A 14,858-nucleotide genomic window follows, 5' to 3' on the forward strand; every position below is an offset into this window, starting at 1 on the left:
GAAGAAGTTTGAGAAATTTGATGACCTGGATAATAGTCATTACAGAATTATTAACTTTTATGAATAATAATCGTATTAGTTATAAAGAAGAATGCCCTAAGTTTTCATACTTGCCTCCTGGACTCTGTAACTTACTTACTGTGAAGCGATCTGGGGGAAATGTGTGCTGTAGAGTAACTCTGGATTTTCTACGAATGCCCCAGCTCCTAGATAAAGACACAAAGACTTATTTATATATTATGCTTACGTTGTCCTTAGCTTAGGCCTGCTCTCCAACTAGCTCTTAACTTATACTAACCTGTTTATACTAGTCTATGTCTGCCACGTGGTTGGTTACCTCTCCTCACTTTCATCTGACTGACTTCCTCAGTCTCGATGGCCAATCTTCCTGCACCTGACTCTGTCCCAGAGTTCCTCCCTCTCCCCCAAATGTCCCACCTTCTAATCCTCCCTCAGATATTGACAGGTGATACTTCCACTCAGATTATCCCTACAGTATATATTTATATCTGATTCTTTAAGAAAGAGGGCCAGAGAGATGACTAAGTGGTCAAGAACACTGGCTGCTCTCCCAGAGGACCTTGGTTCAATTCCCAGCACCTACATGGTTGCTCACAGCTGTCTCTGAGTCTAGTTCCAGGGGTTCCAACAGTCTCTTCTGGCCTCTGCTGGCACCAGGTATGCACATGATATACATACAAACATGCAGGCAAAACACTCATACATATAAGATAATAGGAATAGTTTTAAAGGGAAAGAAGAAGGAAAGAAGAGACAGAAAAAAAGAACAAGGGCTGGTAAGATGGCTCAGTGGGTAAGAGCACTGACTATTCTTCCAAAGGTCCTGAGTTCAAATTCCAGCTATCACATGGTGGCTCACAACCACCCATAATGAGATCTGACGTCCTCTTCTGGTGCCTCTGAAGACAGCTACAGTGTACTTAGATATAATAATAAATAAGTCTTAAAAAAAGAAAGAACAAAGCATTGTCATATCGAATGTAGATTAAAAATGCATTGCTATTCATAATTTTTTTACAGATAAACTTTTCTCTAAATAATTTGGGAAATTGCTTCATGTGGCCCAGCGTTTGCATACAGATAATGGTTGGTGCCATTTACAGAAAGGCTTTAATGTAAAGTGAGAGAGAGACCTTAGTTCTTCCCATGTGGTCCTGACCTCCATTTGACCTCAGAGGGCTCCTGCTGGCTGGTTTCTCAGGACCATGGCTGAATAGCTTCTGAGACGCCTGCTCTGCTCCCGAGCTGACACCAGCCAGCCCCTGCCCTGCTTCGGCTAAGCAGACTGTAGAATTTTACTGTCAGATGCATGCCACTCTGCTTTTGGAGAGGCATTAGGTCCTTATGTCACAGGGACGTTAAGTGGCTGTGCGCTAAGCTGAACTGTGTGCCTGGCAGACTTATTAGAGCATCCCCACTGCTAGCCACAGTGACAAAATGGTTTCCAATCAGCCAGAGCCCCTAACACTGTCTACTGCTGTGAAGAGACAGTGTCCACAGCAACTCAGAGAAAGCGTTTAACTGGGGGCTTGCTTTGTCCCAGAGGGCTAGCTAATCCATTACCATCATGCCAGGCAGGTACTGGAGCAGTAGCTGAGAGCTATACCCTGCTCCATAAGCAGAACCCAGGTCTGAGAAGGGTTTTTCAAACTTCAAAGCCCCAGTGACTCAGTGCTTCCACGGCCACGCCTCCTAACCCTTCTAATCCTATCAAAGGGTTCCACTCCCTGATGACAAAAGATTCAAATATATTGGCTGATGGGGGTCATTCTTTTTTTTTTTTTTTTTTTTTCGAGACAGGGTTTCTCTGTGTAGTCCTGGCTGTCCTGGAACTCGCTCTGTAGACCAGGCTGGCCTTGAACTCAGAAATCCTACTGCCTCTGCCTCCCAAAGGCGTGCGCCACCAAGCCCGGCAATGGGGGTCATTCTTATTCAAACCACTACACCTACACACTTATTTATTGTTATATGTGAGTACACTGCAGCTGTCTTCACACACAGCAGAAGAGGGCATCAGATCTCATTACAGATGGTTGTGAGCCACCATGTGGTTGCTGGGATTTGAACTCAGGACCTTCAGTAGAGCAGTCAGTGCTCTTAACCGCTGAGCCATTTCTCCAGCCCTTCTTTTTACATCTTTACCCAAGGAAAAATGACTAAAACTCTAAGGTACAATACTACAACTTTATTCAGGAAATTATTACAAAACAGATATGTACGGAATTTTATACATCTGATAGCTACATTTCCAGAAGAGACCCAGAAGGTCTCTTCTTGTTGTCATTGTAAACAAGAAAGAGAAACCAGAAGGCTGTTGTGAAGATTGCAGTGTTTTAAGCAAGTGTCCCCATATTCCCTTGTGGTGGAGGTGGTCCACTGAGCAAGAAGAGAAGGTGGTCATGGAGAATTCACGCTTCCTGGTTCTGCCTCCATTCAGCTCAGCGGTGGGCCTTGCTTAGCTCCTGGAGGGCCCAGCGCTTGTTGTCGGCTGCCAGTCTGAGCTGTGTGTACTCCTTTACCAGGCTCTCAAAGTCTTCTCCCAGGGCCTCATAGGTGTGCAGGACCAGTCTTGACTTCTCCAGGTCCTGCTCTTGGAGGCGAATGGCTCCCTCCAAACGGTCCCTAAGAGCCCCGGCAGAGAAAGTTCAACAGAAGGATGTAAGTCCTCAGGAAACAGACAGGTCTAGAGACCTGCCAGCAAGAACAAGTCTGAAGAGCAGCTGCGTGCAGCTCCTGGGGGTTCCTACCTGATGAGGCGATGCACTTCCACTTTCTCAGCGCTGTAAGTGTCAGACAAGACCTTCAGCTCTTCCATCCTGACAGCAGGAGAAAGAGTTTAGGGGCCAGCAAGATGGCTCAGTGGGAAAAGGGCTTGCTGATCTAGCCTAACGACCTGAGTTCCCTCCCTGGAACCCACGTAAAGGTGGAAGATGAGACCCGGATCCACAAAGTTGTCCTCTGACCTCAACATGCGCATGCATGCACGCACGCACGCACGCACGCACGCACACACACACACACACACCCCTCAGTATTCTTTCAAAGTAGAGTTAATAATGCCTAGGAAGTTAGGTGCTAGAAAAACAGCTAAGTGGTTAGGAGCATTTACCACTCTTGCAGAAGATACAGGGTCAACTTCCAGCATCCACAAGGCAGCTCACAATTGCCTGCGACAGCAGTTCCAAGGAATCCAACACCCTTTGCTTTTTATAATTTATTTACTTTTATACTCATTATAGACAGTTGTGAGCTGCCATGTGGGTGCTGGGAATTGAACCAGGGTCCTTTGGAAGAGCAGCCAGTGCTCTTAATCACAGAGCCACCTCTATGGCCACCAGAGGTCACAGATAAAATCCAAGAAGAAGGAGAAGAAGGAGAAGGAGGACAAGGAGAAGAAAAGGAGAGGAGAAGGAGGAGGAGGAGAAAGAAGAGGAGGAGGAGGAGAAAGAAGAGGAGGAGGAGGAAGAAGAAGAGGAAGAAATCAAAACAGATTAAAAAAAAAAAAAAGAACAGCTAACTCTGTTACAGAGACACAAGGCTTTAACTCCAGCACTCAACTGGCAGAGGCAGGTGTATCTCTCAGTTCAAAGGCAGCCTGGCCTACAAAAAATGAGTTCCAGGTCAACCAGTTAGCCAGGTGTACATAGTAAGACCCTATCGCTGGAAAACACACACACACACACAGTAAAGGTACAGGAATAAGAGAGAGTCGCTGTGAGTCCCCAAGCGACTGACCTTACAGTAAACACCTATTTCACAGGGCTATAAAATACATTCTTAACAGTATGGCAAGTTTTTGAGTAACACCAAGAAAGGCTAATTATACTGCTGTGTGACACTTCCTGGGACCCACCGGTACTAGGCATGGGGAAGAGAGCAATGAGGACTAGGGCTGGAGAAGCGGCATGAGGGACAGAGTCCCTTTGATCCCCCAGGCTCACAGCTCACCTCAACCTAAGAATCATAGCACTGCACTTCATCTCCAGGTACTGGGCATTGATGCGGTCTAGCTCGGACTTCGTCTTCAGCCGGTGCTCCTGAAGAAGCCTCTGCAGCAAAGCGAGGCAGCGAAGCAGCACCTGAACCCGCAGGACAAAGAACAAGCACGCTCTAAGAGAAGCAAGCCCTGGCTTAGCTGAAGGGGAGCCCTGGGGTCAAATAGAGGAGCAGGCCGCTGGCCACACACCTGGGAGTAGGTGGTCCTCTTCTTCTCCAGGAGCACCAGCTGCTCCTTCTGCTGGCCCTTGGCCTCCAGGCAGTGCTGCTTCTCCCTGACCAGGACCTCTGTCAGCGTCCACACCTTCGCTGCTTTCAGCGTGTCTCCATCGGTATCTGGGCACAGAGAAGAGGACAGGGAAACCCCCAATGGACCACGCTCTGCTGGGGCCTTTGCCATCCTACATCCAAGTCATGCCCTTCCCCTGCTTCTCTAATGGTATCTGCATCTTAAGAGTTAGGCTCTCACTGTGTGGTCCAGGCTGTCCAAGAAATGCAAAGGAATATGTCTGCTGCAGCCCTGGAGTAGGAGGTAGCCCTTCAGTTTTTGTTTTGTTGTTAGGAAAGGGTCTCTCTGTATATCCCTGGCTGGCCTGGAACTTGCTATGCAGACCAGGTTGGCCTCAAACTCAGAGGTCCATCTGCTTCTGTGTCCCAGAGTGCTAGGATTAAAGGCATGCACCATCATACCCAGCTTATTTGAATTTATTTTGAGTTACGTAATTGTAGGGGAGGGGTCTGTGCATGGGAGCACACAGGCCACTCACAGGCACATGAGGACATGCAGAGGTTACAGGGTTCCAGTCCTCCTGGAACTGGAGCTACAGGCGGTGAAAAGCCCAGTGTGGGTGCTGGAAATGTCTTCTGCAAGAGCCTCTTAAGTGATCAGTCAAAGCTTCAGCCCAAGCCTTGATTCTTTCTTTACGTGCTTTTTATTTTTAAATTACGTGTGCACATGTGTCTATTGCAATGTGTCCATGTGAAGAGGGCTCGAGATCTCATGGAGCCTGAGTCACAGGCACTTGTGAGCATCCTGACAAGGAAGCCAAAACCAAACTCGGGTCCTCTGGAAGAGCAGGGGCCTCTTAGCCACTGAGTACCTCTGCAGCCAGCAGTCCTACATTCTTTTTTTTTTTGTTTTTTTTTTTTTTTTTTTTTTTGGTTTTTTGAGATAGGGTTTCTCTGTATAGCCCTGGCTGTCCTGGAACTCACTCTGTAGACCAGGCTGGCCTTGAACTCAGAAATCCTCCTGCCTCTGCCTCCCAAGTGCTGGGATTAAAGGCGTGCACCACCAACGCCTGGCTTGCAGTCCTACATTCTTAAACCACAAAATAAAGATAAAAGGAGACACGGATATACTGGACTTCTCTCTGCCATTCTGACCCTCCTGAGGAAGCAATTCAACTTTTCCTAAGTGGGAAATCATCGATTTCATGGCTAAAGGAGACCTGACGAGAGCTGTTCTAAACCCACTCCTGAGGAAAGAAACAATCATTTCTGATTCTAAAGTCTCCGAGGAGTCTAAACTTGGCATGGTGGGCCATGCCAATAATCCCAACACTTGGGAGCCTGAGGTAGGCTTGCCACAGGTTTGAGACCAACTTGGGTAACATAGTGAGTTCCTGGCTAGACACCCTGGAATACAGAGTAAGCCCTGTCTCACACCCACATCAAACTGAAAAAGCTGGCTAGCCCGGGAACTGAGGGCACACGAGCAGGCCGGGGAGGCTCACACCTGAACTGGGGTCATGGTAGCACAGCAGCGTGAAGCATTTCCTCTTGAGCTGCTCCTCCACCTCCAGCTGGAGCCGGGCTTTCATCCACACGAAATCCTAGAGGCACACAAACTGTTAGCATGAGGAAGACCTGCCAGTGGGTATGAGAACACAGAGAGCCTCATGACCAAACAAATGGCATCACGAGAGCCAGGAATGGTGGTACACTAATTCTAACATTTGGGAGACTGAGGCGGGATGGGGAATTCAAGGCCAGAGACTACATGAGACTCTGTCTCAAAAACACAAACTAAGAACAAACACTAAGCAAGCCAATTATGCTCTAGCCATACAGAGGAATCCTACCAGTTGTTTATTCTTATCATACTGGAGATTGAAATCAGGACCCTGAGCTTGCTAGGTACATGGGCTCCACCCCTGAACTAGCTCCCCATCCCTGGGAGTGATTTATGCTCATACAATAAAGCTATCAATCACCCACTGCATGCACACTGTTCAGAGTGCTCATGGAGGTTATATTTATTTTCATTTCTTTTGGGGGAGTTGTTTGTGGTGGTTTTTTGTTTGTTTGCTTGCATGAGACAGGGTTTCTCTACAGAGTCCTGGCTGTCCTGGAACTCACTATGTAAACCGGATTGGTCTCAAACTTACAGAGATCCACCTGCCTCTACCTCTAAGTGTTAGGATATCTTGCTAAAGATTCACTTATATGTTTATGTCTGTCTGGGTGAATGTTCACACCTGAGTTGTAGGTGCCCATAGAGTCCAGAAGTAGGTAGACCCTGGAGCTGGAATTATAAGCAGTTATGTTCTACCCCAGGTTGGTGCTGAGAACTTAACTCAGGTTCTGTGCAAGAGCTGTATGTCCTCACAGTGACCTATGATACCCTAAGAAAAACCAAAGGGATGGGCCCGGGGTGGCAGAGCATGCCGTTGTTCACGGTGCTCACTCAGGAGGCAGAGGCAGAGGCAGGTGGATCTCTCTGAGTTCAAGGCCAGTCTGATCTACACAAAGGGCTCATCCAACCTCAAGTACAGTTAGGCCTGTCTCCCCAAGAGTTTTTAAAAGGGGGAAGACTGCAGAGATGGTCCTGCAGGTATGTGGTGCAGACATACATACAGGCAAAACATTCACATATATTTAAAAAATGAGACTGAATACAGAGTAGAATACCACTACCATGCGTTTTGGTTTTTTGTGTTTTTTTTGTTTTTCGAGACAGGGTTTCTCTGTGTAGCCCTGGCTGTCCTGGAACTCACTCTGTAGACCAGGCTGGCCTTGAACTCAGAAATCCACCTGCCTCTGCCTCCCAAGTGCTGAGATTAAAGGCGTGCGCCACCACTGCCCCGCTGCATGCGTTGTTTTTAACACTGCATTTCACTCTCAGTCTCCAGTGAGAGGCAGGTCGAGAGGATACTGGAGACTTTGTCTGCGTTTGAAGTATCTCAGTAAGGCACACACATTGTGTGGCCAGGTGAGACCTTTAGAAGTCAGCCAGGTGCAGACAGGGCTACCCCAAGTTAAGTGGAGCACCTCAGCTGACAGAAACACTACCATGGCTGGGCAAATCGCCTAAAATTGTCTGTCACAGATTCAGACATGGACTCCGTGAAGGAACACCAGCTAAACCAAGGAGGGCAGTGATGCAGAACCGGGCTAATCCAGTCTGTGGTGGTTTGTAAGTGTCTGGCCCAGGGAGTGGCACTATTTGGAGATGTGTCCTTGTTGGAGGAAGTGTGTCACTGTGGGGGTGGGTTTTAAGACTCTCCTAGCTGCCTGAGGATGTCAGTTTTCTGGCTGTCTTCAGAACAAAATGCAGAACTCTCAGCTCCTCCTGCACCAGGCCTGTCTAGATGCTGCCATGTCCCTGCCTTGATAAGGAACGGAACCTCTGAATCTGTAAGCCAGCCCCAATTAAATGTTGTCCTTATAAGAGTTGCCTTGGTCACGGTGTCTGCTCACAGCAATGGAAACCCTACCTCAGACACAGTCATCATGTAAGGCGATTCAAGATGTAGAACTACAGACCTCTGTCTTCTGTGTAATGTTTTCCTTGGGTCTGACCACACGATATGTAGCATTTTTAGGAAGACAGTAAAGCTTAATAAGAACATCTCAGGGGCAGGAGAGATGGCTCAGCACTTACGAGCACTAGAAGCTCTTCCAGAGGTCTCTGGTTCAAGTCCTAGTACAGTACCTACATGGAACTCCAGTTCCAGGAAACCTGATGCCCTCTTCTGGCCTCCATGTGCACTCCATACATGTAGTGCACAGACATACAATTAGGCAAAACACATAAACTGATGATGATGATGATGATTTTGGGGGGGTTTTTTGGGGGGGTGGTTTTTTTCGAGACAGGGTTTCTCTGTATAGCCCTGGCTGTCCTGGAACTCACTTTGTAGACCAGGCTGGCTTCAAACTCAGAAATCCGCCTGCCTCTGCCTCCCGAGTGATGGATAATTTTTTTAAAAAGGAAAAAACAGAGAAAATGTTGGCTTACAGGAGGCCTTGGGTCTGGGGCTGGAGAGATGGTTCAACAGTTAAGAGCACCGACTGCTCTTCCAGAGGTCTTGAGTTCAAATCCCAGCAACCACATGGTGGCTCGAGACCATCTGTAATGAGATCTGATGCCCTCTTCTGGTGTGTCTGAAGATAGCTACAGTGTACTTACATATAATAAATAAATCTATTTAAAAACAAAACAAAACAAAAAAGAGGTCTTGGGTTTGATCGCCTAGCACCTCATAAATCAAGCACGGTGGTGCACACTTGTAATCCCAGCACTCGGGAGGCGTAGGCAGGAGGATCCAAAATCCAAGGCCAACCTGAAATACATGAGGTCCTATTGAAAAAGAAAAGAGGAAGACAGACAGACAGACAGACACTTGATCCAGTGTCTGTTTCCAACCTGGGAGGGCGGCATGAGCTCCAGAAGGTCGGCCCTCTCCAGACCTAGCAGCGGGGGCAACTCTGTCTCTTGCCCGGGACCGGATAATTGTGTCAGCTCAGTTACGAGCAGCCGCTGCTCAAGGGTCTCATGAAACTGAAAAAAAAAAAAAGACCATAAGACTTCTGACTTAACTGGGAAGTGGTGTCGCATGCCTTTAATCTTGGCACTTGGGATTCAGAGGCAGGAGGATCTCTGTGAGTTCCAGGCTAGCCTGGTCTACAGAGTGAGTTCCAGGGCAGCCACGAACAGAAACCCTGTCTTGAAATAAAAACAAACAAACACAAAAATTTTGACTTGGCCTTTAATCTCAGTGATCAGGAGGCAGAGGCAGGCAGATCTCTAAGGTTGAGGACAGCCTGGTCTATAAAACCAGTTCCAGGCCAGTCAGGGCTACACCCTCTCAAAAGAACAAAAAAAGAACTTCATCCCCATGTCTTCCACCCCAATCATTTCTTCTCACACATTCCATGGTCCTCAAGCGAGTGGCCACCTCAGAAAACTGAATTACTAGGCTCCCACCACCTCCCTCCCTCTCCCCCTGTCCAGTCTTCCTTTCTTTCCTCCTTCCCTCTCTCCCTTTCCCTCTTCCTACAGGGGCTTACTGTGTTGCCCAGGTTAGCCCCAAATTTCTACATTCTAGTTCTTTCCATAGCCTCACAATCCCTGGGTAACGGTCATATGCTGCCACAACTGGCTGTTCTCATCCCTGGACTTAGCACCTACCTTGCTTCCCCGGCCTCACCTTTTTGTCTTCGGAGGTTAGGTTTGTGTCTTGGGCCTTCACGTAGTAGTCCACGAGCAGCTCTTGGATAACTCTCTGCAAGATCTCATACCTCAGCCATGCTGTCTTACGATGCCGAACTTCACTCCACGCCTCAAAACAAAACGGAACCCCTGTCTGAGACGGCTTCTCTCTCAAGGACTCTCCCCTCCTCCTGCAGTCCCTCCTCTCAGCCCTCGTCCCAGTGAGGGGCCTTACCTGAGCCTGCTCCTTGGCCAGTGTGAGGCTCAAGCCACTTTCATCCACGTGCTGGGAGAGACTGAGCAATAGCTTGCTGAAATGCGGATTCTGTATGAGATCCTCTTCCGTCAGAGCACACGGAGGAAACTGCTTACCGCACACTTAAAAAAAAAACGACAAAGCAAATGCACAGACCTAGAAGCCAGGAGCGATGATGACATTCATCCCAAGTCCCTGCTCCTCAGGAGACCAAGGTGGGAGGGTCCTTCAAGCACAAGAATCTGACATCAGCCTGACAGCATAATGAGATGTTGCCGAAAATAAATAGTTGCTGGCTGTTTAACAGCGGCTCAGCTGGTAAGGATGCCTGCAGCCAAGCCTAATGACCGGAGTCTGTTTCCCAGAAACCACAGGACAGGATGAGAGCACCAACTCCTGAAGGATGTCTTCTGGTCTCTATGCCCCAGTGCTCCCATAAACAAACAAACAAATAAATAAAACAAGTATTTGGATGTGGTACTACACACTTGGAATCGCAGTGTTAGGGAGAAGGAAGCAGAAGAGTTGGGAGTTCGAGGCCAGCTTGGGCTACATGACCTGCAGGGGGGCCTGTGTCACACTGTGAGACCCTGCCTCAAAACATAAATCACAAATAAAGCAGAACTGGCCCTCAGATTAGCAAGCATTCACTCTGTATGTGAGGAGTAACTATGGGTTGTGTGCTGCCAGGGACTTGAGCGCATCAAGCAAAGGCTTTACCGTGAGCTACAGCCCGAGCTCCAAAGTAAGGTCTTGGTAAATGGGAATGTCAGGATTGGGGGTATAGGGCAGTGATAGATCAGGCTTGCTGTGGACCTGGTTGGCTCCCCAGCTCCAAGAGAAAAAAAAAAGAGAGAACCTTTTAGTATGGTTCACCACAGTAACCAAAATCCCTCATTCAGACGCTTATTAGAAACTTTGCTTTTTTACGTTTTTTTCTATGTAGCCCCAGGCTGGCTTTGAATCTGTAATCCTCCTGCTTCAGTCACCTAAACCCTGGGATTACAGGCATGCAACACCAAGCCTGGCCAATATCATTAGAGTTCTTAAGGAAGTGGGGAACAGATATGCAAGTTCCAACTGTGGAGAAGGCCTCACTCATTCACTCAAGCAAGGCTGAGAGAGGTAAGAGAGATTAACTAACTGTTTAGAAGCAGAGCAGGGTAAACCTTGCAGGCAGCACAGATATGAGAGAAAGATCATGGAGAGGTCGGCATGTCCTTTGGTTACCCCATCTCTCTCCCAGGGGGCTCTGCTGACATCTTTTACTATTATCTACCACACACACACACACTCATACACATTTATGCTTTGGATTATTATGTCCAAAGTCATTTTACAGAATAAGATATAAATCTTTTTGGCCGGGTGTGGTGGTGAACACCTTTAATCCCAGCACTCAGGAGGCAGAGGCAGGCGGATTTCTGAGTCCGAGGCCAGCCTGGTCTACAAAGTGAGTTCCAGGACAGCCAGGGCTATACAGAGAAACCCTGTCTCGGAAAAACAAAAACAAACAAACAAACAAACAGAAAAGGGACAAGCTAGCCACCCTTCCCTTGGCAACAGATCGCCATGACACATCTATTGCAGTCACAGGTACTGAATCTGTATGAAGAGTTGGTCCAACCTGCTTCTTACTAGAGTGCCCCAGAACCTCCTAGATTCTACTTTCCTCAGAACCGGGTGCTGTGAGTGTAACCGTTCTAGTGGGCCTTGTGAACCTTTGTCATCTCAGGAGGCAAGGATCTGGACGAGACCTCTGGAAAAGTCCCCAGGCCTTTTTTTTTTTTTGCAGGTGGTAGACTGAATAGGTATGGCCCCCATAGACTCATGTGTTTGAATGCTTGGCCACAGGAAGTGGCACCATTAGGAGGTGTGGCCTTACGGAAGTGTGTCACTGTGGAGGCGGACTTTGAGGTCTTCTATATACTCAAGCTATGTCCAGTGTGAGACACAGTCTCCTGCTGCTGCCTGCAGATCAAGAGGTAGAACTCTGAGCAACTCCAGCCCTATGTCTGCCTGCACACTGCCATGCTTCCCGCCATGATGATAATGGACTGAAATGGTAAGCCACTCCAGTTAAGTGTTTCCCTTTTTAAGAGTTGCCTTGGTCATGGTGTCTCTTCACAGCAATGAGACCCTAACCAGGACACCCCCCTTACCTTGCTGCAGCATTTCCACACCTTCTCCAGGTGCGCAGAAATCTCCAGACGCCATCTCGTTTTCTTGGTATTATCTGTATGGAAGCAAATGGGAGAAAAAGCAAGTTGAACAAACCCCTGGCTGCTCCAGCTCAAGCTTCCTTAGTCTCACAAGCCCACTCTGGGCTCAAATTCTGTGCTAGAGGCAAGCCTTGAACCTTGCCCCTCTTCCTCCTGGGTGCCAGGATTAAAAGTTCATGCCACCACATCTGGCTCAGAGATGTCTCTTATAGAGCAGGGCTATATCAGACATCAGGGTCCCCAAATTCTTTAGCATTTTATGGAAAAACACAAATAAATACTAGAATACCTTCCATTCCAAGAACAAAATCTCTCCCAAGCTGTCCAAAGGATGACTCTAAACAGAACCACTTCTACTTCACCTCTACCCGCGGGTCTTAGTCAGGGTGTCTATTCCTTACGCAAACATCATGACCAAGAAGCAAGTTGGGGAGGAAAGGGTTTATTCAGCTTACACTTCCAAACTGCTGTTCATCACTAAAGGAAGTCAGGACTAGAACTCAAGCAGGTCAGAACGCTGATGCAGAGGCCATGGAGGGATGTTCTTTACTGGCTTGCTTCCCCTGGCTTGCTCAGCCTGCTCTCTTATAGAACCAAGACTACCAGCCCAGAGATGGTCCCACCCACAAGGGGCCTTTCCCCCTTGATCACTAATTGAGAAATGCCTTACAGTTGGATCTCATGGAGGCATTTCCTCAACTGAAGCTCCTTTCTCTGTGATAACTCCAGCTGTCAGGTTGACACAAAACCTGCCAGTACACCCCGCCCCCCCGCCCCCCCCCCCAGTCCACTAAGTTCTAATATAAGGCGTCTTCCTACCACTACCATTTTGCTGGAGCTACAAACTGTTGCTGTCATGTTCCCAGTAAACTAAGGGGTGTGGGTCCCAGTATGCCTTTTGCCCCCTTTATAGCTCAACTGTGGAAATATCACAGTTTCTTTCTAGTGCTTCTCTGTCAGTGTCATCTCATGAAAGAGCTATCTGTCCGGGAGCAAGAGCGACAGACACTTGAACTACAACAGCTTTTCCAGTAACATGAGAAGAGGCCATTCAACAATGCACTGCAGTGGTTAGTGTGGGGACATAGCTATATAGATAGGTGTTTTGCCAGAACCCGGAGCACCTTGAAAAAGAATGTCATCAACAGAGAGCAATGAGAAACTCAACAGCAACACAAACATTGCCTGCCCATTCTTTCCTTTATTGCTTTACCCTCTCCTCCAAATGGCAGCTGAGCCCTAGGCAGCCCCAGTCTGAAGCTTATTAGTACTTAACGCTTCACGTCCACAGAACATTGGTTTATTCGCTCCTTTTATGAGTCACATGAAAGCAACTAGCCGTTTGTTTTGTAACGTGGTCTAGAGGAATCAGCTGAGGAGGCGCAATTCGAGGCATTAATTTGTGGCTCCGTCCCCCCCCCAAATGTTTTCTGTGTGAGTTTAAGTGAAACGCTCCCTTTTCAGGTGCCAACACTGTTCCACCTGCAAAGCCGCGATAACGGTTCTTGCCTTGCATGAAGCATCAAGAATTAATAACAATCGACTTGTCAACAAAAGCTATTTAGTTATGTTTTACCAATAAGTTCCGTTTTACCAATTCAGAATGTGGTTGAACTACACCTACAAATAAAGTTTTGCAGGCCAAGTTAGGCACCCAGCCACGAGGGTTTCAACCGCCCAGGGGTCCTCAGCGGAGCCGCCCACAGGACGTGACCTTAGGCTGCACCCCCACCCTGCGCAGGGAGCCGAGGTCCCACGCGCAGGAGCGCAGAGCGCCGAACTCTGACGCAGGCGTGCTTCGAGCCCTCCAGCCGTTCCCCTGCACGCTGTACTGGACGCAGACTGATCGTCCTGTTTTCACAAGAGGTGACCCTTACAAGGCCGGAGATAATCAAGATGCAGAACGCGCTCTCCGGCGCCGACCTACCGTCTGGGTCGCCAAGGAGTCCTAAAGGGCGAGCGCGGCCTCCTCGCAAGCTCGCGGTCGTCCAGCGCTAACCTGCACGGCTCGCCGCCGAAGCGCTGGGGCCGGGGCCTGCCCGGGATGGGCGCTCCCGCCAGCGTAGACACAACCCGGTCTTAAATCAGCCGGGCACAGGACGGGGCGGGGCCTCCGTTCCCGCCTGGCGCAGCCCCGCCCCGGGAGCGCGCTCTCGGCGCAACTGTCGCGGTAGCGGCTCGGAGCCTGGAAGTCGGAACTTCACCCATTTAACGTAGGGGAAGACTAGGCACGGAAGGTTATATAGAGGTGGCAGCCCAGCTCGGAAGCTTAGGCCTGCCACTGTGGTGCTCGGAGGTCGAGCCAATGTGTTGTTGGTATCAGAGATCGTCCTGTCTCAGCCTCCCGATGGATGAGAGGAAAGGTGAACGCCACTACTCCCCCACTGGTTTGTTTTTAATTTGTCGATGTGGGCGAGCGCATGCCACATGTGGGCGGTGTCCACGGAGGCCAGAAGAGGGAGCCAGAGCCCTTTGAGCCGATGTTACAAGTGCTTGTGAGCTGCCAGATTCTGGGTTCTGGGACTTGAACTCAGATCCTTTTCCTACGTTGCTCCAGCCTCACCTCTTGAATTTCTTAACCTACCTAGCCTCTTCCGCGCTCCCTCTGTTATTTTTTTTTTAAAGATTTATTTATTGATTATATGTAAGTACACTGTAGCTGTCTTCAGACATTCCAGAAGAGGGAGTCAGATCTCCTTACGGATGGTTGTGAGCCACCATGTGGTTGCTGGGATTTGAACTCCGGACCTTTGGAAGAGCAGTCGGGTGCTCTTACCCACTGAGCCATCTCACCAGCCCCTGTTATTTTTTTAAAGTCACGTTTTATTTACTGTGTGTCCTACGTGTGCTGTGGAGGTCAGAAGACGTTCTGGGAGTGAGACATCAAAGGCTTGGCAGCAAGCTCCTTTACCCATTGAGCTGCGTTAAC

General features: G+C 48.7%; 1 protein-coding gene across 1 annotated transcript; it reads right to left on the reverse strand.

Moving 5' to 3' along the window:
• Window positions 1-2,186: 2,186 nt before the first annotated feature.
• Window positions 2,187-14,352, reverse strand: Haus4 (HAUS augmin like complex subunit 4). Its single transcript, XM_021181863.3, has 10 exons — window positions 13,857-14,352; window positions 11,870-11,943; window positions 9,687-9,829; window positions 9,450-9,581; window positions 8,666-8,800; window positions 5,753-5,849; window positions 4,208-4,353; window positions 3,970-4,100; window positions 2,769-2,837; window positions 2,187-2,643 (listed from the first exon to the last, which is right to left on the reverse strand). Exons 2-10 carry the CDS (start codon window positions 11,922-11,924, stop codon window positions 2,460-2,462), a joined length of 1,092 nt encoding a protein of 363 aa, XP_021037522.1. The 5' UTR covers window positions 11,925-11,943; window positions 13,857-14,352; the 3' UTR covers window positions 2,187-2,459.
• Between the last annotated feature and the right edge of the window lie 506 nt (window positions 14,353-14,858).

This window comes from Mus caroli, unplaced genomic scaffold (assembly GCF_978045245.1).
Source record: "Mus caroli unplaced genomic scaffold, Mus_caroli_1 scaffold_12, whole genome shotgun sequence".
In the NCBI taxonomy this organism is placed as follows: domain Eukaryota; kingdom Metazoa; phylum Chordata; class Mammalia; order Rodentia; family Muridae; genus Mus; species Mus caroli.